The sequence below is a fragment of the Nothoprocta perdicaria genome, unplaced genomic scaffold (genome assembly GCF_003342845.1).
Source record: "Nothoprocta perdicaria isolate Ctin4 unplaced genomic scaffold, notPer1 scaffold_313, whole genome shotgun sequence".
NCBI lineage: Eukaryota > Metazoa > Chordata > Aves > Tinamiformes > Tinamidae > Nothoprocta > Nothoprocta perdicaria.
This window is the reverse complement of record NW_020455548.1, coordinates 99,823-122,892: the sequence shown is the minus strand read 5'-3', so window position 1 is coordinate 122,892 and position 23,070 is coordinate 99,823. Positions and strand designations below refer to the sequence as shown.

At 42.2% G+C, this 23,070-nt stretch overlaps 1 protein-coding gene across 4 annotated transcripts in view; it reads left to right on the top strand.

Annotated features, from left to right (window-relative positions):
• The first annotated feature begins 800 nt into the window (after nt 1-800).
• RUFY3 (RUN and FYVE domain containing 3) overlaps nt 801-23,070 on the top strand; it is a 33,571-nt gene continuing 11,301 nt past the window's right edge. For 2 of the 4 annotated variants that reach the window (XM_026042737.1, XM_026042738.1), the window contains exons 1-9: nt 801-1,287; nt 9,471-9,524; nt 14,667-14,840; nt 16,065-16,182; nt 17,849-17,950; nt 18,832-18,955; nt 19,794-19,855; nt 21,268-21,333; nt 21,441-21,510. In XM_026042737.1, the coding sequence (XP_025898522.1) occupies nt 1,110-1,287; nt 9,471-9,524; nt 14,667-14,840; nt 16,065-16,182; nt 17,849-17,950; nt 18,832-18,955; nt 19,794-19,855; nt 21,268-21,333; nt 21,441-21,510 (948 nt within the window). In that variant the 5' untranslated portion in view covers nt 801-1,109. The remainder of the gene's footprint in view (nt 1,288-9,470; nt 9,525-14,666; nt 14,841-16,064; nt 16,183-17,848; nt 17,951-18,831; nt 18,956-19,793; nt 19,856-21,267; nt 21,334-21,440; nt 21,511-23,070) is intronic. The other 2 variants (XM_026042735.1, XM_026042736.1) reach the window with 1 other exon arrangement.

Genomic DNA, 23,070 nt, shown 5'->3' with positions numbered 1-23,070 from the left:
CCAAGGAGCGCTATTTTTTCATGAGACTCATCTGAGCAACACCAATTTTCCAAAGAGGTTTTAAAGAGTAAAATCATAGCTAGTACTCTGTATGCTTTTCTTCATCCTTGTCCTCTTGCCCTGCCTAAAAGAGCTAAATCTTAGATTGCTGAAGTGCTTACAGATGGATTATTTTTTCTCCTTGTTTCCTTGAGAGGATAAATCCATCCTAAAATGTCTTTCTTCGTGGGAAGTCTTCGTTCCAAGGTAGTGCCTGGGGAAGGGCCACACTGAATACAGCGTAAATCAGAATTTGCCCTCCTATTGTGAAAAGCAGGGACCTTTCTCTATGTAGCGCCATGCGTGCACGTGAAGAGAATACAAACGTGCCTTTGTGTTCGCGGTGCTGCTGCTGCGCGCTCCTCTGCAGCGTGGGGAGCAGCGAGGAGGAACCCCAGCCCCGCGAGCCGCTTGGGCGCACGGGGCCGAGGAGAAGGTGCCGCGGCTGCCGGGAGCCTCGTCGCTGTGCCCGCATCAGCAGCGTCTCCGGAGCATCCTGGGAATTGCTGGCCCGGCGCGCGGAGCAGCCGATCACATGAGCTGAATTTTCAGTTCAGTTCATTAGTCAGCCATTTTGGTCACCACCCTGCTTACTGCGCACAACCAATCCTATCGGCACTCGCTGCCCTGGCAAGAGAGCCGCCAGCAGCTCCCCGGGAGCAGATCTGGGGCTCCTGTGCTGCCTTCTGCCTTGGGTCTTGCTTGGGTAATCATCAGAGGAAGCCTTTTTTTTTTTTCCTTATTTTTTCCTTTTTTTTTTTTTTTCCCCGTTTCGTCTTATATTTTTTGTTCCTGCTCCGATGCAGAAGCCAGGTTTTCTGTGGTCAGCCGGGATCAATAGCCTTCAGTATAGCTGAAGACAGCGACAGCTGCTGAAAAGGAAGGAGGAAGAGGCAAGCGTGAAGGAGCAGCATTTTTGCCTTGCTTTCTATATGCAAAGGCTGGAGCAGTCTGTGCCATCCTGAGCACTTGTGCTCTTAATAGCAAGGTATTACTGATTTTCTCCTTCAGCGAGCCTTTCTTTTTAGTTCTTGTTTTTCTGTTGTTATTGTTGTACCAGCTGAGTCATCATGTCTGCTCTGACGCCTCAAAGCGACATGCCAACCCCCACCACAGACAAGATCACTCAGGCTGCCATGGAGACCATCTATCTTTGCAAATTCCGCGTGTCCATGGATGGAGAATGGCTCTGCTTGCGCGAGCTGGACGACATCTCGCTGACACCCGACCCAGAGCCTACCCACGAAGGTACGGTCACGTTCCCTGCCTCGGGGTCCCTGCAGCCGCCGCTTTGTTGTCACCGCAGCGCCGGTGCGGGAGGGGGTGTCTCCGGATGAGGTGCTCTCGTCCCGTCCGGACTATCGGGACACTGTGTGACACGTTACGAAAGCCAGACCGGTGCTTCCCATAGAATGTGCTGCAAGAGTCTTTAATGATCCACCCTTTTCAGAGGGGCGGATGTGTGCGTAGCTGAGGTTTCTGAGATGTGTAGTGGAGATCAGATTTGCATGTCACAGGAAGAAAACACCATGATGAGTGTTCGACGATGCATTTAATCACGAGATCGCTCTTAAGGTGCGGCTTATAACCGTATTGGTGAACAGTCAGCTTTTACACATGAAACATCCTGGCTGAGAACTGACTTGCATCGGCCTGTAGTCGATGGGTAGTTTTTGACAAGACTCCACTGCACTTAAGCCTAATGTCAGTGATAACACGAGTCTCGCAGCTCGCTTGTGCTGAATGTGCCATTGCTTATAGTGGCTTGGAAGCCTGAAACCCTTAGATGCAACGTATCTTTCTCTCTTTGAGTAATAATTTGAGGTCTGGGCGGATGGTGAAAACAGCTTACTCCTAGCAGACTAGCTGAAATGAGGATTGAAAGCTCAGTGAGTATTTAAACGAAAAACAAGCGGACATCCGCACGTTATCCTGCCATTGAGAAAGCAAGGGAAAGAGGAGGAGCAATGAATTCCTGCGGGAATTGTGCACGGTGGCGTGTGCTGCCCTGGTCTCTTAGCAGCAGTGTTGATGGAGACAGAGTGCCTCTTGCTGAACCCTGAGCAAGGCTCAGCCTTGCTGGGAGGGGATTCCACCTTTTCCCTGGGCCCTTTTCTGGTAACTACGTGAGCGTTGACTCCACCAAGCATTCTAGTTTGGAGGTAGCAGCCCTTTAGGGCTTACTTTAGGATTTACTTGTCCAAGGTCTAGCTGGACAAAGGGACATGAGAAAGAGGTTTGGAGGCTAGAACTGCCTCTGAAACATGTCCCAGGATTTGAGAGAGATGCTGCAGGCTCAGAACACAGGGCCAAAGCAGTTGGGGTGAGGTTAGCCAAAAGTGCAGTAATTCTTCTCGCTTCCTATTTCCATGCCTTTGTGTGTGTGTGTTTGTGCATGCGTGTGGTGTATGCTTGCTCAGCCTCGCTTTTCTTTTTTTAATTTGATCTTTTTCACTTTGTACAGTAGATACCAAAGTATGCAGCATGATGCTTCTGTCTCATAAAGACTTCAGTTAGCCTTTTGGTTTTTTATCTGGTTTTATTACAGTTAGTAAATAAGCATTTAATCTTTTCTTAGTACAGTCCAGAATACCACGTGTTTGCAGCTTGCGAGTTACCTAGCTCGATGTTTCATTGCACATGTCTTTTAATTCTGTTTACCTTCTCCCCTTGAACAAATTCATAGGGGAAAGTGGGCATGGATAAATGCAGTTTCTGCAGTAACAGAGCTTTCTCAGATTGCTTTTTTTTTTCACTATATTGAAATTGTGTCCCATTTGTGTACTACAGTGCACAGGCTGCAGTCTGTGCCTCCCTGGAAACAATTCAAGACCTAATATTAGGGCAACTCTCCCCAAAACTATCAATATGTATGTCAAAAATGATTTAAAATCGGTGGTCTTCATGGAGATATTTATACCTTGATAGCTTAAGGAGGCTGCTTGCTGGGAGGGAGGAGGACAGTTTCTTTTTTGGACTCGAGTGGTGTTTATAACAGAGGCGATAGTGCAGGAAATAGTGGGAATGCTGGCACAGCTTTAGCCATCGTGTTGGAAGTGTTACTGCAGCACCAGCATCGCTCCTCCCTCCTCAGGGCATGCAGGGCTTCAGGGGACAGCAGGATGGGTCTTGCAAATGCCCCGTGTTTGAGAGGACAAGCTGGAGATTGGGGGCTTTAGGGTCACTAGCTTCTAACATCTGTGTAAAAATGATGTGGGGAGGAAAAAAGAGTTTTGCCAAAGGCAAGTCAAAAGGCTCCCACTATTAGAAATTGGGAGCTGCGAAAAATAAAATGAGATTTTGCAGTTGCAAATCCAACAACCTTTGAAAATAAGGTCTGGAAACCTCCAGTGGCCGTCTCTCAGCTCTTGCTTCTTCCTGAGAGATGTGCTTGGAGGTTTTGCTGCAAGGGCTCCCCAAGCAGAGAGGCAGCAAGGGAGCTAGTAATTTAAGGAGAACTTGGACACGGTGGTAACTGCAGTTTTATCTACCGCAATTTAAAGCAGTAGGTACTTTAATGCAGTGGTGGTGAGCTCTAGTAAAGCTTAGGCCAGTTGTAAAACTGCTTAATCCAAAGGCTCCATACTTGGAGAAGGACTAGGATCTCGGATGTAGCAGTGTCAGCGATTTGGAGTAATTTGGTTCTGTGCTATCTAGTTAGATTTTCTTGGGATAGGAGCATAATATAGGGGTTTTGTGAAGCCTTGTGATTGTGTTTTCTGTTGCTCCTTCAAGAGTACATAGGCATATATGGAATTAAACATGAACCTTTCATAATCTAGGAAGTGTGAAATGGTCTTCAGTGGTTTTACAGGATAATAAATAAGCATTCTTAGGAGCAGCTTTATATCAACAAGCTCATTAAATTGGTTTGTGTGTGAGAGCATAAGCACTGCTTATGATAACTGTATCATCTGAACTTGCACTGTCAGGAATTATTCCATCACTTTTTAAGATACTTGGGTATTTACACTGAAAGGTGAGATGAAGTTTCAATGAGGGAGCTACAGAGTCGCTGAGCTGCATCTGAATTGGGTGCCATGAAGGCCTGTGTGCCTTGTTGGGCTGTGCTAGAGCGGGGAATGCACTTCTGTTAATTCCTGTGCCCTGGTCAGTGTGCACTGGGACTGCGAAGAGCAAAATGACCCGAGGAAGGAACCAAGATAAACCATTATTTTGATTTAGATGTTCTCTAGTAGCGTGGAATGGAGAAAGCAAGCTGTCTAGGAGAGCTGAACGTGCTTCAGAAGTTATGGTTTCAGGTTGCAAGACAAATCCAAGCAGTGTATTGGAATAGCAGGAACCTTTAGCGTCTTGACAGAAACAAGATGCAGCCTTGCAGGCAGCATCTCTTCCCTTATAAAGGTCTCTTGTAAAACATGTGTGGTGGCAGAAATCCCTAAATAGGTCAAAAGTTGGAAGGAGCTGGAAGAAGCATGCGGATTGCCAGGTCGGCCATCTGTGAAGTCAGTAATAAGCCAAATGCGTGAAATTCAGTGTTGTAATGATCTTAATGCTCTTGACTAGTAGTTAGGTCCCATAGTGCAGATAACATATGCTGAAAGGTAACATGATCAAGGCTGTGATCCCTGCGAGAGGGAGTAGGAGAGGTCCTTGTTTATACCAAATTGCATCATGAGCCCATAAAGGGCTCAAGAAGGATCAAGGACAGACAAAAGATGGATATTTGACCCTGGACCGAAGTGGGGGGAAGATTAATTTTTTTTTTTTAAGAAATGCCTCGGGATGGATGAGTGCTAAGCTGGGAGTTCTCAAGTTAATTTTTAGCAGTCAAGAGAGGGTACCCTGTAGAAGAGGGGCCCTGGTGTCCAGCCCTGCGGCTTTTGTGGCCGAGATAGAGTCCTTACAGATGTCTAGGATGAGACTGTTGTAAGTATTATTGTAATTGGGTTCTCTACTATTAATTTTTAAGTGTTGTCTGCGTCTGTGGTTTGCATTCAGAAAATAACTATTGAGATGTTTTCTTTCTTCTTCGCACCTTTTCAAGTGGAACTAAAGATTCGGGATTAAAACCAAGACAATTATTGTGCCATGAATACGTACTTAGTGTACGTTTCCTAATGACCTAATCCTTTGGTGCCGCGGTCGCACGAGGATTAACATGCAGGTCAAACTGAAACACAAGCCGGCTGTGCTGTCCTGGAGGCAGAGCAGGCAGCGCTGCAGGGCTGCGCGCTGGGAAAGGAGAACGGAGGCGGTGCAGGATGGCACTGCGGGGACTGCGTGCCCGTGTAGCACCGCGAGGGGAAATGCAGAAAATGAGAGGTTATCTGTGAGGAGCAGCCTGCGCCAAGGTCAGCACCAGCAGCACAAACCCGCCTGCGCCTGGCCGGCGCGCGTGCTGATGCAGCAGGACTTGCCTGGGGAATGTGCTCGCCACGCGTTTTCAGGGGCTGTTCCTCCGTTAACACTTTGTGATCCAGCTTATTCAAAAATCAAATATGGAAAGTACAAACAAAAGAAAACAAAAAAACTCATTGCGCACCTCCAATAATACTAACCGCTTCTCCTTATTTCTTTACCAGTTTAATGATTCCTTATAGCATGAAGTATTTATCATTGCTGAGGCAATAAATATAAGATTATGTAATTTAAATAACTATAATGATGTGATTGTAGGTTTTCTTTCATGACAAAAGTGTTGTTTGTCCTTACAGTGGAACAGAATATGGTGTGGGTTGTTTTTTTTTTATTAAAAAAGACAATTTGTTATGTTTATTCGGTTCTTCTCAGTAACTCTTCTGGCTTGCCCTTATATTGTGGGATGCCGTGGCTCCAAAACAACAGCAAATGCTTATGCAGGGGACTAAAAGTTAAAACCAGAATATAATACTATAATTAACTTAATAACGAGCACACGTCAGCATTGTTTTATTAGCATCTCCCTGTAAAACATGGATGATACCTACCTTCTTTCAGGCATAATGGGCCATAACTGACAGTGAAACTAAATTGTGGCTATACTTCTGGGCTTTATAGAAGTGCATATGCTGGTTTTAGTGCCTTTGAGTCATCTATGAAATGCTGGTTGAGTTATGGCACTTGGGTCTGTTAGTGAGGCACTGAGCAGAGGCCTTCTCTGGCTTCCTTAGGAAGAAAAAGGAAGAGCCTGGAGGGCTTTGAATAGTTGGGGTTTAGATTAATGAAATGTTTGTATCTTTTGCAAGAGAGATCGGGAAGGAGCCACCCTTGTGTTGCTTAGGACTTTTGTGTGTGGCTTGATTAAATAGATTTCACTGTCGTCTTGGTTCAGATAGATATTGTTTATCTCTGACAAACTTCTCAGCACTTCCGTAGGTCTTGGTTCAAATCACCAGGCAGGAGAAAGAGGGGAGTTTATAGAAGTGCACGAATGTAGCCTGAATGCAGGCCAGTTTGGTTTCCTGCAACTGGCTTTTTGCTGTGTCGGATGTATTCAGTCCATATCTCAACCATGGCAGGGCATGAGCTTAAAAACAACTGCTTTCCCTTTTTTCATAGGTAGAATCTTGGATGGAGCCTGGGAACTCAGAGCTTGGTGTGTTCTTTCTTTGCTTGTGAATATTTAGGGCAGTTAGATTTTTTTTTTTGTGAACATTGATCTAAAAATAAGTAGATTTGGGACAAGCCTTTTGGAGCGGTTGGACAAACATCGCTCACATGTCACTGCTGCTGGGCATTTTCTGTATTGGGTTCTGCTTTTGCTTCCCCAAACTGTTGCAGGGGTTTTTTGAGTACTTCACGGACTTCTCAGATTTTTAACTTACTGGAAACTTAGACACTTAAAAACAAACAAACAAACAAAAAAACCATTCTGACCTATCTAATCTACCTTGGGAGAAACTTGGTTCTGATGTTATACGCGGCAACTTGACATATTTATCTGAATTGCCTGCTTTCTTGTGTGCACTTTTCTTTACATACAAATAAATCCCACAGCAGTGTAAGACTTTTTGATGTTCTGTTTTAGTACTTCCCCTTGCAAGGTACTTCATTAAGTAAAGAGGTCATGGACAGCCAACGGATGGGTTAGGGAGTCACTTGTGTGTAAGGGAACGTGGTTCAGCCACTAGACCTTGTGCAATTTGTGATAGTTTATGGGCATCCCAGTATAGGCTGAGATGATGTGTTTGAGGTGCTAATTTTCACTATATGTTATTTCTTAATATGTTCTACATAGGCAGTTTGAAGGAATTCATAGTTTTTCTGTAGCTCAGACGTCTAAGAACTCGATCAGCCTTTATTCAAGGGATGCATTTAGTGCTTGTTTAAGTTTAAACTGTTTGCTTTTAGTTTCAGATATGTCTGGGATATTTCTGCTGTGTGTTCAGCAACTCTTGCTTTGGTTTCCTCTTATGAGATGCCAGTTAATCCCCATCACATGAATCCAATGTTGTTTTTAGCATGGTTGTGCACCCAGTGTCAGAGACCAAACTGAGATACGAGGAAACTAAGGAAGATAAGTTTAGAAAGTAAGGTTTTTTTTCCAATGTGTATGTAATAGTTCACCATTCATTAATCACTACTACTAAAGGATAAAATCTCCGGAGGAAACCCTATTTAACGCTTTTTGTAAGTGTGTGGGTTTTTATGTTTTATTTTCTTTTATTTTTTTCTCCTGAATATGTTTCTGAACTTGCACTAACACAGTGGAGTGAGCGTACAAAGATTGCAAAAGGTTTCTTGCCCCGGTGTGAAATTCAGTAAATGAACTTCGGCTGAATCCCACACGGCTCCTGGGCCATCACCTATATTTAAACCTCTTGAAATTATTCTGCTGCTACGTCAAGAAAGAAAAAAAAATTACTTAAATGGATGAAATGGATGGAACTTTGCGGATTTGTACGTTAGTGGTTGAAGTACTTCAGTCCCTTTATAAAGAGTATACTTGATAGATTTACTTTAGTGTGATGTTAAATTTTATGCTACTAATGTTCTTGAGAATCCAGTTGGAATGGGGCAATTGAGTTTTATGAGATGTTGATTATCCTGTTTTCTAAACTCTGTGTGAGTTAGTTGAAGGAGCTCAGATTTTTGCATAATGATTCTAAGTGCTGGCTTTGCCTTACAGGTATCATGATGAAGGGTATGGAAACTTTCAAGTCCTAATTTTACTTCCTTTTTCATTTTGAGAGATTTCCCCATGCACTCCTGGTAGGTGGAAATCCCAGACAGCAGGGAAAAATGACTCTACAGTGTAAAAGAGGAAATTAAACATATGCAAACTCTTGGAAGTAGCAAGACTTGAATGGAAAGTTTAAAGAATTTTGTTCAAAAAAATAATATCTTTGTATAAAAAGATTTGAGGATGAATAAAGTCTGGTGAGTTGTCTGGATGTTTCTTGGGGCTCTATATGGCCCGCTTGCCAAGGGTCGGAAGCAAGAGTGTCTCTGCTCACTGCCAGCTCCCTTTGCTCCCATGGGGGAGGAGGCTGGCCATGGTTTTCCTGTGGGTGGGAGGAGGTCCCCATAGCATGTGTACTTTGCTCTGTACTTTGCCACACGTGGCTGTAAAGGGGAATAGAGCCCTTGCTGTGTTACAGATACGGAGGGAATTGCTCTGGGGAGAGCAGGCACGTAAGTAGGGAGCCGAAAATCATGCAGGATTCAGACTCTCAGGAGCTTCGTCAGGCCTTGTTCCTTGGTTTCAAACTCAAGGAATTGCTGGGTGTGCTGAAAGGAGCTTTCTCTGTGCTGTCTGCCCTTCTCCCAGGATATCTGCCTCCTCCTTTTTGCCTGCCAGCCCTCAGCAGGCTCCCAGCAGGTAGGAAGAGCCGTTTTCCTTAGCTAGGTCTTAGTCAGCTGCCGTTGGGATGAGGACCTAGGTCCTGTGATTCCCATCCACGCTAAACTGAATCACTCTTCCTAGATGTTTGGCTTGGAAATGATGGTCTGGATGGAATTGGAGCTCTGTTTAACCTCGTTTATGTCGTTTATGTGTCTTTGTGTGTGTGCAACATGCTGTGCTTGAAGGGCTTGCTTTTCACTGATCAATGTATTTCCTTGTTACTTTCGGATTTGTTCAGGAGTAGGAGGAAGCAGAAGTAAAAGCTGATGTTGTCTAAGTACCAACCGTTTAGTGCCTTTATATTACAGACTAAATAATGCATTTCTCTTCTTAGGATATGCTTTACAAAATTTTTGCTTGTCTTAATGCCGAAAACCCAACAACTTCTTAAATTTTCCTTAGGCCTGCCTTAATTTGTTTCTCAAGGGGGAGGGAAAGAAAAAGCTTTGCTCTATTGCTTTGTGCAGACTAATTAACCCTTTTGACATGCAAATCTCTTGCCAGTGCCAATTGTGTCTTGTATTGTGCAAATCCCCCTTGAGTTTGAGCCTGCCCTCTCCCCCCTTGAGTTTGAGCCTGCCCTTTCGATCACGGCTTGCATGACCTTTTCTTTCTTTTCCCTTTCTTTTCGCTGGTTGCAAAGACTCTTGGGAGGATTTGACAGATGTGGTGGAGCAATTGCGTGATGATACTGAAGGTGCGTGCCACGCCAACGTCTTTCAACTGCTGTTTCCACTAATGACTGGCTTGTGACTTTTCATTTGGAGTGTGAGTGCAAGATACAGTCTTAGCTGCGCCAAGAGCTGTGGCTTTGTGAACGTGCTTGTCTGGTTGAACCGGGCTCGCGGCCCGGACGTGCTGTACCAGTTGCACTCGTGTGTGGATATTTGTCTTCTGCTGTTAGCATGTTCAACAAAATGTCTTGGATCACTCAAGTGTGTGTATTCCTTCTGCAACTTCATTTCCTTTTAGAGTGAATAATGTGAAGGCTTTTGTGTTGCAAAGTTTTATCCCATTGATCATGGGCTCCATCTGATCAGCCTTGATTTCTAAGTTCTTACTCCTTCATTTGGAAATGTGTGGGTGTTCACAGACCATCTTGTTTAACGGATCGTGCGATGATTTACTGAGCAGATCAACTTAGTTGGGATAGTGAAAGGTAAAAAATAGGGAACTAATTTGTTTACGTTAAACACATTGAGAATGTTATTTTCCTGATCTTAATTTATACACAAAATGCGCAAATGTATGCTAAATTTGAAGTAGCAGATAAGAAAGATTCCCTCAAAGCTTGGGATGTCCTGAAGTTTTTCTGTTGGTTGAGATGATACCTTGCAAAAGTGACTGTAAAACTTCAATTGCAAATTTTGTAGAATATCAAAGGAAGAATCTTGTAGAATGCTTCTTATTTGATTCTTTAAAATGGTAAGCAAGTACATGTATATTCAGCTCTCATTGGAGGAAGTTTATAATTTGATGCAATTGCTCATACTCATGGTAATTAGGTTTTATAGCAAAAAAAAAATATATCTATATATATTTTGGAGACAAGAGAGGGATCACCCTGCGCGTGCAGGAGGTTTGGACTAGATGACCTCTGAGGTCCCTTGCAATCTAAAGCATTCGATGATTCTACGATCACAGGAATAATACGTTACCTAGGAGGTTTTATATAAGACACATCATTTCAAAACTGGGATGTCAAGTTAGAAGCTAAAGCTGGAGCAATCGGTATGTAGTAGACTTGAGAGCACAGGCTTGTTATTGACGCAGCCAGATTGCTGACCTGGAAGGAATAAGGAGGGCTGATGGATTGCAGCTATTGGCCACTTTGTGGAATGAAAATTTTGGGAGGCAGTATTCATTGCAGGTTCCTTACCTGCTTGCCTGCGTCTTGGTGGTTTTGGGTCTGAATCTCATTGGTAGGATGTTAATCAAATCCTGCATTTACTTCTCTGCAGTGCACGTGAGCTATCCCAATGTAAAGCTTAGGAAAATAACTGGGTAAAAATAAGGGAAGCATGTTCGTTTTGTGAACTCAAGATTATAAGTAGAAGATAAAGTGTGAGCCCCAGTGTGAACAAAAAAAATTACTTTAAATATGTATTTTAATACATATTTTACTTAAATATATGATAATAAAATATCGCTACAGGACTAATAACTGTAAAACAGGCGAAATAACACAGCTAGCTACAGGGCTGATTTAAAGTCCCCTCATGTGAAGAGGTGTAAACAAAATTGGCCATGACACTGTAAAATCTACTTTTTATATTTGCACGTTCAGATAGTGAGCCTCTTTCTAGTGGATCTGTTGTGCATGAAAATCAGTTTTCATGTGTAAACTATTTTTCTTTTCATGCTTATCTTGAAGAGAGCTTCTATATATGATGCACAAAATATGTGTTGCCTCCTTGTTGAAGATAGTCCGGGGCCTGTGATAATAGGAAGAAGATGAGAGTTTGAATGCAAGGCAATATCAGAAAAGCTTCAGGTGAAATATGGAAAGTGAAGATAGGCAAGGGCATTAGCCTCCTGGTTGTTTCTTGGTGCAGCATTAAATTAACCTTAGTTTGCTTTAGCCTTTATATCCATCGTAAATAAAAGCAGAGGAGCTTTCTCTCCTTCTACGTGGTCCAATGCCTCAGGGCTGAGGCTAAGGAAAAGACAATACGAATAAAGAAGGTGCTCAGGAGCTTGGATTCTTGATTTAAGATAGATGCTTTTTAGGGAGACCCTCACTCAAGTATAAACCAGCTGGCATTACTTTGAGCAGGTAGGCCCACAGTGTTGGATTCACTTTCTCGTTGGATTTCTCCTTAGTTTCTCCAAGCAAATCTCATGTGAAGAGAGGAGGAAGTTATCCTTGTTAGACAAGAAGTACTCCGAGCACAGTCACAGCTTGATCTTCGAAGATCTAGTAGCATATTGACTTTCCCTTGGCTTTTGGGTTCTTTGAGATGCACATTCTCTTCAAATGTTGCAGATTCATGAGATTATCAAGTGTTTTGGAAATGTTTTCTTCTTTATGAAGTTTCTCAGCAATGCATTGCCCTTGCTACCATCAGTGTCTGCGAGACTAGGGCAGCATTTTAAATGTGTGAAAAGCTGGAACCTTTTGTTTTAAAGAAACAATAAAATTGGTCCATTCTTTTGTATCAGTTTAGTGGGACGCAAGTCAAATTTGCTCATTCCGCTTGGTATCCGATGTTAATTGTAAGTGTTGCTGGTTAGAGGAAAAAAAAATCCGTAGAAGCTTCAGTTTTTAGAAAATGAAATCATCTTGGTACCTACTTTAGGTGACTTAAATGTGAATCCCAAAGATATTGCAAGGCAAAGTTGAAGGGCCAACGTTTTTCTCTTTAAGTTTACTGCATGGCTCTGTACAGTAAAGTACAGAGCTGTTCTGCACTAGAGGGCTGCAGAATATATCGCCTCAAGCTGAGAATCTGAATTTCACGTCACGGTCAGATAATCAAGGCAGAAATGGCTGGCTTGACTTAAAGCAAGCTGAACGGTCTTCCTGTGTGGAAATCATCTCTACTTGCCTGGCCTGCTCTTTAAAAATGAAGATTGAAGATGTATATGTTGTTGCACATGTAACAAGGGTATAGACTGCTTAGAATTTTGCTTTTTGGAATACATCTTTGTCATTTTATCCAGTTTCTTACTATATAACAGCTACTGGATTTGTACGAGATGAATGTTAAAGAGGAATTGCATGTATAGAGAATGTCTTCGTTCACAGCAAGAGGCAGAAACATCTAACGAGGTACCTGAATTAACATATTGTTCAGTGACTTAGTGATTCCTTTTTTCTTTTTTTTTAAGCTTTTTAAGGCCATGACTGCACATCTTAGTCTTAAATGAGTGCATAGCCCTACTTTATTTCTTCCCCGACGCCATCTGCTTTCATCAGCTCAGAGTTGTTCGTTTGCTCTTTCTTACCCATTAGAAGCGTTGAAACCATCTTTGGCTATCGTGGGGGCTTGATATGGGTATCTGTTGCTCCAAGGAGTTCCTTTTAATTAATGCAATGCTGATCCCAGTTAGCACGCGACTGCTTGACATCTCTAACTGCTGGGAAACTATGCTGCTTGCCTCAAAAAGCATTTCCTATCATTGAGCTCAGTGTGGGCCTGCTAATGGCAGCAGCTTTGCCTGCTCTAAGGAAACCATGTGGTTTCCTGCAGTTAGGTAATGGACTAAGACCCTAATTTTGAGTGCCCTCCTTGGTCTTACTGTAATTCAGATTAGTTAGTAATTGTAGCCCAAGCATCGTTGCCCTCCTAGAGCTCTTGTACAATTTCTTTAATGTTTCTGTAGCAATTCATTTGTCACTTAAGTAGGATTCCTTTGGACAACTGCCTTGCAACTCCTCGCCAGTTTGATGAGTGCAGGTGTATAAGAGAGCTGCACTCTGCTAAGCCTTAGTTACTTAGGGAAATGCTGCTGACAGAACCTGGCCAGTGTGGGAAAAAGTCTCTGACTTACGGAAGGCAGAGCAAGCCCTGCTGCAGGCCTGAATCTGGGAGAAGGGCTTTCTCCCTAATCCTGTCGTGATGTTTGCACTCTCCTCAAGCAACTCTGAGATGCAGTCGAAATTACTGTTCGTTGCCGTTAACCAGAAGGACACGGGAGAAAATATTCAGTAGTAGTCAGTTTCTTTTAATTGCATGCCCAAGAACTGTGTTTTAGCATTCTGTGTTTTGTCTCTCTTTGCTCTACTCTTGAATTACTACTGACAGTGTTTATTTCCTTAGCAAAGCATGAAATGGATTGCAAAGCACAAAATCTGTCATCTGCTTAATATACGTGTCATCCTACAGTTTATAAGGTAGTAGTTCTATAATGGCAACAGAGCACCCACTCAAATGAAATATTTCCATAGTCCAGATCTGCTGCGAGAATTGCGTTCCTAAGCCAGGGTTTGGAAGCCGTGTTAACTAAGAAAAGAAATTGCAAATCCTACAGTTGCGGTCTTTTCAGAAGATGTGAACAACAACCTTCTCCTCTTCTACTTCAAAGGTTCATGTTTAGTCAGATAAAATTCAGAGTCCTTTTGATCACTTGGTCCCTCAGTAGAGAATGAATGGGTGGAGATGCAGAACAGCTGGGCCTGTTTGAGACTTCTTTGAAGAAGCTGCTTTTCCACTGCAGCAGATGTGGCCAGAAGTGTGGTTAGACCAGAGACTGCTGATAGTCACTGTGTGTGACAGATCCATGTGGTATTGCTTAGCACCTCCTGCCTGCTTCCCGTCCCCATCGGAGACCTGCCCTTGCAGAGCCTGCTGATCACGGTACCGACTGCTCCATACAGCAGTTGTCAAGATGCTTCCAGGGAGATGCAGGGAAGGAGACTTCTGGTACTGCTTCATTGTGGAGCAGAAGGGGGAGAACAGAGGCTTTGTCCCAACCTATTGAGGAGACTATTGAGGAGACTCAACAAATGCTCCCATAGTATCAGGATCTGAATGGCGACGGCAGCTTTGACCAGCCGCTCTCCCTTGGACTATCAACTGTTTGACAGCTGATAGCCTCATGAGGGGTCCTTGGGTGGTGCTTGCACTGTTGCAGTAGAGCAAATTATGAGGATTTCTCTGGGCGGTCAGCCTGTATTCTGGCAGACAGCTCTTACTGTGTATGATACAGGCATACAAAACTGAGCATTTTGATAGTCTGAGCAAAAGACTCGAGGAGACCACCTTGCATCAAAGGGTTGCCTCTGTTATGAATACCCTCCGAGCTGAGGGACAACAGAGAGAGACAGATGTGGGGTATTTTACTGTGCTAAAATAGCTTTTGTTATTTAAAAGTATCTTTCTTCTGTCTTTTATAGATCCTAACTATCTCATGGCGAATGAACGCATGAACCTGATGAACATGGCGAAACTGAGTATAAAGGGTTTGATTGAATCGGCTCTTAATCTAGGCAGGACTCTGGACTCCGACTATGCACCTCTTCAGCAGTTCTTCGTTGTGATGGAGCATTGCCTTAAGCATGGCTTGAAAGGTAAGGTTGTTCAAGGGGAGTCCTCCTCGGAAGGTTGTGGTAGTGTAGGTGTGAGAAAGATCCATCTTGCTTCAAACACCTGATTCTTTTAATTTAGAGTAGGCTAACGAATGGCTGAACAGGATCGCAGCATTTGTTGACAGCTGGTTTATTGGAATGCAGAATCTGAAAAATCTGCCTGAAGTGAAATGATACTGGTGAAATCTTGATAGTTGTTGCAGTGACTCATCGTTTTTAAAACAACTTTTCAAATGTGTTGAGTATAAGTTTGGTGATGAAAACAGCCTCTTAACGAATACATCTGCCTTTTTTTTGCACTTTCTGCAGAGAAGTGCAACGCTGAGACCCTGTATCCATAGCTGAGTACATATTTAGCTGTTTAATAGGGGTCACAATAAAAATGAAGTACTGCTCTACTTTTCTTGACTTGCTGCCCTTAAATGATTGATGCTTGAGATGAGATTATTAAATTCTTTCATCATTCTTAGGTATATTTGTGGTGGTGCTTCAGTAGCTCAGTTCAGCGTTGGCTGGTGAAGAAGGGATTCATGTGACAGTTTAGGTAACGTTATGTAAGGGAGCAGTATAAATCATCTTAGTGCTGCTGTTGTGCACCATTCACCAGTGTCCCCAGGGCAGGTCACAAGTTTCAGCTTAATGATTTTCGGTATTCTTAGTGCTGCTGCTAAGTAGCACGAAAATTGTTAAAGAAACTAGTGCATTTCTAGCTTTAGTTTCTGGGAGTCTCTCGAAAGCTTTTCTGAGAGAGGAGAGGATGAACAAACAAGACCTGGAACAAACAGAGAAGAACATTAAAGGTGCTGTGTTTATTTTTTGAGGAAGATGATGGTCAGTGAGGGACAAGGAAGGTGAACACAGCAAGTATGGCTCGGAGACAGCGGCAGCATCCTAGTAGAAGTTTTTCCCAGTGGTAGTGAATTCAGGTTGCTCTTTATGACTGGATGTTGTTGTTTTGCCATGTTTGGGATATAAAAAAATACTGCCTGCTGTCTATTTTGAGCTTCTTACCTTACTTGGATGACAACTGTAATTCCCACATTTGGCTGTGTAAGTGGTCTATTGTATTTGCCCAGCAGGCAGTCCCAGAAGACTCCAGTGATTGTTTTTCTATTGTTGTTTTAATTCTGAATGTGTTTGAGAAAACATTTAGCTAGTACAATTGAACGGAGTCACTTCATGTCTTGTCTTTTTCTTTTTCCCCAGCCAAAAAGACTTTTCTAGGGCAAAATAAGTCATTCTGGGGACCACTGGAACTGGTAGAAAAACTTGTTCCTGAAGCTGCAGAGATCACAGCAAGTGTGAAGGATCTCCCAGGCCTGAAGTGAGTATGGCCTTATACTGCACAAGGACATAGTATGGTTTTCTAGCAAGAAAGATCATAAAGAGAAGGAAGGAAAATCAGTCTTCAGGAACTGATCTGCCATCTTCTGCTGATACAAGTGGCTTATACTCTTAATTAAGAAACTGCAGGAGGAAAGGAAGGCACTATTTATTTATTATTAAGGAAGGGACTTAAGGACATTAGAAAGGTTATTGCCAGCACTGAGTGATGATGTACCCTATGAACAGGAACAGCCTTTATGAACTCCTTCTTAAAATTCAGATGGAAGAGAAGGTTCAAGCTGGATGCTTTCGAGTCTTATTTTTGAACATTAGAAATCCAGAGTCCACTTGATTTTTAAATTAAAATATTCAAAAGATGAACTTTTGAATATGAGCAGGAATCGGTCATGAAGTTCAAGAAGATAATAGGTTATGTTAAAGAGGGATGAAAAAGAAGTCTTTGGAAATGCATTGCTTTTAAGAATCACTTAGTCACCTCAGACATGGCATTCAGGTTTGCTTGTTCAAGTTCTAAAAAGAAACTGAGTGAAGAATGGAAACTGGGGAGAGGAAAAAGAGAAGCTTAAGGGGAATTCTGTATGCAAAGCAAGCTTAACATGAATTTGGCATTGCTGAAAGATGAGATGCATCCATGAAACAACAGAAATCAAGCAGAGAAGATTACTGTCAGTTTAGTTTTTAACCATGTACAAATGGACAATTGCTTTTACTGAAGGGCTGTGCAGGACTGTGCTTCAAACCACTTGAAGGACCAAAACTCCTTTTATCTTACTTTTAAAAAAATATGTAGGAATAATGTGTGGGTGTTTTTTTTTTTTTTTTTTTTTTAAGAGGCAGTTGTAGAAACTTAGTCTTTAAAACTGAGCTTTGTATGTAATGTGTTCTTATCAGCTGTTTGGGAATTAAGTGTTATGCATTACTGAGGTGAAAAACTTACCTGGTAATGATGATTGTGACTTCTATGGGCAATAGTTGCTTATTCTAATTAAGGTCAGAAAAAAATGGAGTTTTCCACATGGTACTTGGGGTAAGACAGGTGACCAACTGCATGAAGTTGTAGAAAAGAAATTCCCTTTTAATTGTAGTATTGCTCTACATGGGGGATTTGCACCTTCCGATTAACAAGAGAAATGGAGGGAGAAGGCTGTGACTGACCTGCTATTTGCTGCAAGTGTGTTGGGGCAAAATACTTGGAGAACACTATTTAGTTGGTGTTTTCAGATGTCTCTGTGTATTCTCAGCAGGCTTAGCATCCACTGAAGCAGTGCTGCTTGGGCATCTGTGCTGTGTTGAGGTTTACATGTATTCTTCTGCTGTGTCCTTAGGCAAAACTGAATTTGAATTGGAAGGTAGTTTATCCAAACAATTGATCTCTGTCTATATAGTAGCATCCAACCACGGTAGAGTGAGGGAAATGTTAGAATAACAACAAATGCATAATTAGTTGAGAGATATGAAATGATGGCTTAAGTAAACCTGTTAGTAACTGTTTGCACTTCAATATCCTATACCTTCCCGTTTTCATTAAGGAAGACTATTTTTGAGATGAGGTAGACTGCAGAAATTTCAACTAGAGCAGGATTTTTCAAGGGGTTTGTGAATGGGACCCTGCAGTAGGTAACTCTCATTTCTGGTCTTTGCAGGACACCTGTGGGTAGAGGAAGAGCTTGGCTTCGTTTGGCTCTCATGCAGAAGAAACTCTCAGAATACATGAAAGCCTTGATTAACAGAAAGGATCTTCTCAGGTGAGCATTGCTGTCTCTAAGATAGGCCTGGTTTAAGTTGGGCACGCTTGTATGATTTTAAAGATCCTTTGTGCGTACTTGCTTTTTGAGTGGCAGTGTTGTGAAATCTAGAACTTGCTCTGAGGGATGAGAAATGCTTAGGACTCTTGTCAGAAGCTCTCATTTCTCCGTTTGGTATCTATTACAATGAACATTTTAGTCACGTAGTGCAGAGAGAATGCACTATTTTTGGAAAGATCTTGGGCGTAGTTTTGTTTCTTACCTCCACCTTTACCCACTCTGACGTGGGTAAGGTCATTTGACTTCTCTGCCTCTCTGCTGTGTTTATAAAACAACATTAAATTTTTAGATTAGTTGGAACTCGATGGATAAGAATTGCTATCTGTGCAGAGTGGTGATATTTAGCAAACGTGGATGTGAAGTGAGGCAGGTAGGTTTTTGTTAGCTCTTTATACAGATCCATAGCTGACTTGAGGTGCAGAGGACTTTCTGTTGACCACTGGAAAATGTGGAGGTGGCTTATGGTAGAGAAGTTGGTACTAGCTAGTATCAACTAGTAAAAGTGTGCTTGGATCTCTTCTCAACAGTTGAGAATCCATTTCTCCTGCTTCTTTGCCTCATCTAAAGATACAGTGTACAAAGAGATACCTATTCCAGGCCCTTCAAATGGTGCAGGAGTACGTTGGTGGTACGCGGGAGTACGTGTGTATGTTGGTGGCGTCTGTGTGGCTTTTTATTAAGCATGAACTTGCATTATATGATTGTAGGAGATAACCTGCGAGTAATTATGTGCTGGTACTAATTTATCATAAGCTTTACTTCACTCTAGTTGATTTTTAAAAGATGCAACATTCTGTCTTCTTTTGGTGTGCATCCTGCAGTGAATTTTATGAGCCTAATGCACTCATGATGGAAGAAGAAGGTGCTATCATTGCTGGCCTCCTGGTAGGCCTGAATGTCATCGATGCCAACTTTTGCATGAAGGGCGAAGACCTGGATTCACAGGTACTGGGTATTCACTTTAGTGTTCTCTTTCTGCTCATTTAGATCGGGTTTCCACTGCAAAAGACTTCCCTCATGTCAAATCTCTTTATTGCTTGTAGCAGTATAAGAATAATAACTAAAGGTTGTTACTACAGTTGCATTAGTCAGATAGTAGACAGTGTTGAGATCAGAGGCTTAGGCTTTTGTTTTATAATGGCTCCTTTCAAATTAATTTTTGTTGGTAGAAAAAGCTTAGTCACGTAAGCTTGGTGTCTCTTCTGACTTGAGTGCTAGCCTGACGCTTTGCCTTGCTGATTTCTGTGGAGTAGTGATCTAGTTACCATTTGTACAAAGAGTGCTCTTGCCTCCGTGCTCTTAAATTTTAATTTCTTAATGTGCTACCCAAAAGCCCACTCTGCTGCTCTGCTTTGCTGTGGTCTGAATGCAAGTCCCTGTGTAGGGAAATGTGGAGTAGAAGAATGGACAGAAACAGGGGGGAGATGGGCAAAAATGTTAATTCACTCAGAGCATGTTATGAGATCATCTGTGAACCAAAAGAAAACAAGCCAGTTTGTGCTATTGTTTCAGCTTGCATGGGTTGTTTATATGTGGATGTGTGGATGCCCTGATTTTCCCCTTATCTCTTAAGACTTTCTTTCCAACGTAGTGTTTCTGCTAGAACACTTCAACTAGTCTGTTCTCTCATTTGTTCTGCAGAGATTACTGTTAGAATGAATCCTTATCATACTGAAACATGCACTGATGTTCTTAATGAATGGTCCAATATGTATATGGATACAGGGAGTGTTCAGTCTTAGGAAAAGTTTTTAATATAGAATTCCAAAACTTTCTCTTCTAGGTTGGAGTTATTGATTTTTCAATGTATTTGAAAGAAGGAAACAGCACAAAAGGCAACGAGGGGTAAGTGCAAGCCCAGCTGTTCTCCATCTCGCCTACGGTAACTTGTGTTCAAGTGTGCAAGTTGGTCTGTCAGCTGTTATGTTTTTCAGTCAGATGCTTCTTGTAGAGAGTTGCTCTTTGTTTTGTGAACTATAACATAAATAAAGTGCTGGAAGCATTGGGTTAGAAGGAAGTCTCCTACCAATTTTGGATATTGTTCTTCAAAAGGCTGACTGAAATTACATAGTTGACAAGTGACCCTCTGCTGAGTCAGGTCTGCTATTATTTAAAGTATTCTGAAAAAAAAATAGTTCAGTAGCCTTTAACAGTTTTGTGGTTAGTCAGGTAGGAGCTGATTATTCAGCATCTTAGAAATAATTTTTGTGGTCAGAAATTGCTATATTTGCAACCAAGGTCCGAATAAGAGCTTTTGTTCCAGGGTACTCCAATGTAGCTGTCTAATGCAACGAATGAGAAGTCAAAAAGTGCAGCTTGGGTTCACTGGCTCATGTAGTTTTATGGTTATCTGAGATTCTCTAAGAGTACTTGCTCCTTGGGAAGTTTTATTTTGCATGTAGGTATATTCTTTTACCATTATTCCTCAGGATCAGATATCTTGCAGTATTTTAATCTGTTGTTTTACTATTAGAAAGTGTGTTTCCTTAGCATGTCCTGTTGAGAATGCCAACAAGTGCATGTTGCAGGCAGGTTTTGCTGAGTGCATTTGGTATGAGTCATATTCAGTACAAAAGTGGCAATAAGATCAGCCTTTTTTCCCCCCACTGGATTGCTGTTGTGCTAATTGAAATGTTGCAGGCATTGCTGTGTCGCAAAACGCTTGAACATTTTTCAGATGAATGAAGTGATTGCAACTTCTCAGAAGTGAGAACTGTGGCTGACCATGAAGGCATAGGTTATTTTGCTATTTTTGCTGTATCGTGTCTATTGCACACACTCACCAAGACACAGTGTGCTCAGTGCTGAGCTGAGGATGTGGGCTGTACTGCCACAGTCCCCTTAAGCCTTTAACCATGTCCTTTAGTTCTTCTAATCCATGTAGTGAGGTTTGGGATGAGAGAGAACTTGTACTGTTTGCTCCTGCTCCCTGTGCCTGGATCCACATAAACACTCCGTGGCAGCCTGCCTGTGCCCAGCAGTGAGTGGGAAGCCAAGCCAGGAACCCGCATTGTTAGGGATAACCAGGATGGCCAGGATAGACACTGCATCCTTGGTAGAAGCCAGCTGGATGACTAGTGGTTGAGTGCTCTGTGCCATTTGATTGCTGGGTGGCAGAACAGACCTGCCATTCTGCACAACAGCCTTCAAAAATACCATGCAGTTAGGATCTGTTGATAGAAGAGAGCTGCACTGGGGGTGAGCTGAACGTTATTTCTGTTTTTTCTTTCTTCCCCCCCCCCCCCCCCCCCTTCCAGAGATGGTCAGATAACTGCTATTTTGGACCAGAAGAACTATGTAGAAGAACTCAATAGACACTTAAGGTAATATATATTTTTGTAAAAATATATTATTGTTATATAGGACAACATAATAGAAAGCAGACTTGAAAAAAGCAGGAGTTACTGTACCATCTTTTCTTCTTTAACAGTGCTACAGTTAACAACCTACAGGCAAAGGTGGATGCCTTAGAGAAATCCAACACTAAACTGACTGAGGAGGTAAGTGTAATAAAAAAAGGATCTCATATTTTGGCCTTTTGAAATCGAGGATTGGAAAGATACTTGAGGTTATTTTCCAGAACTGGGATATGCTTGATGATATATTTTTAAGAATGCAACTGGATTAACTGAACAGACAGGGAATTGTGTTGATCCTCACCACACGAGATGGAAAAACAGCAAACTTGTGATGGTAAAAAGCAAAAGCTCTTCAAGAGTGCTTTGCTCTCTGAAGTTTTTTCAGTGCTTTTCTTGTTTAATTTTTTTGGAAGAAGTTCTAGAAAGCATCGAACAGTATGTATGAATTCAGTTGCATATAGCACATGTAGATGACAAGACACTCGGACACCGCAAAGGTTTTTAACTTGTGGTTATTTTGGCTGATGCAGTAGTTGACTACAATGCTAAGGTATTAATTGATGTTAACTGTATTTCAAATGATAGAGAACTTAGTGGTGGAAGTTAGTGCACTACTTGGACTCTTAAGGAGTAAATACTGTACTTTGCAATTAAAAGGAGTATTGTTTGAATTCAAAAATGTGGTCTGCCTTTCCTGTGTCTCCATTCATGACTGATTATTAATGCTTAATATGCTTTATCAATTAGACCTGTGGGTTGAATTCCTGTATTTATTGGAGTATTGTTCATTTTAATAGTTTTGTTGCTTTTTACTAATTGCAGCCTGCATGCTATTGGAAGTAGTAACTGACCTGACACTGGAACACACTGTGCCTATCAGAGCTATGTGCAGCGTGTAGTTAATGAGTTATGTTACACATCACATCCACCTGTCTGTTAGGCACGAGCTGCTCCCAAGACTTAGTCTTGTCAGGATGCTTTGTAGTGAATCTGTCATTAAATAACTTTATTGGTCTCGTAAAATGTCAGTGAACCAGTGAATTCTTCCCCCGCCCCCGTTGCAAGTGGTATGTAGGTCATGGTAATGATTTACTCATCTCTTCCAGCTCCCTCTGCCTCCCCCCTAAAAAATCCAAATTATTTTGGCTTTTGACCTTACAATTCAAGTAGCCTGTTGGTTTGAAATGAGGTTCCAATCAGGAAATCCATTGAGGAACATGTCCTGCTTTGAGCAGGTGCTCTGTCATGTTTGCCCTCGGTTTCAAGCTAAAACTTCACTTTTATGATGTCCTGATAGTACTTCTGGTGCTGTCCTGTGCAGGTGCTTGAGCATCTTGTATCTCAGGTGCTCTGACTACTCATGTATCCAAACTAGCAGAGCTTTAGCAGACTCAGGCAAGTGGGTGGCTCTGTGGTGACTGGATCACTAATCATTTGGTCGTGCACCACACGTTGGTGGTTATATTTCCATTGCTCAAGTCGGTGAAAATGAGCTGCCGTGTTCCTCCTTTTCTCCATTTTAGGATTTTGGCAAAGGAGGAGGAATGAAGTGAGGATTTCTGTAGTTGTGTGCTAACCAGGTGTTAAACAGAATCCAGCAGGTAGTGACCTGAAGAACTTTAGTGACTTCACTGGAAGACATGAGCTGGAAAGCTGTGGTTTTGCCAGTAATGGAAACCCACCACCCTGGCACTAACTGTT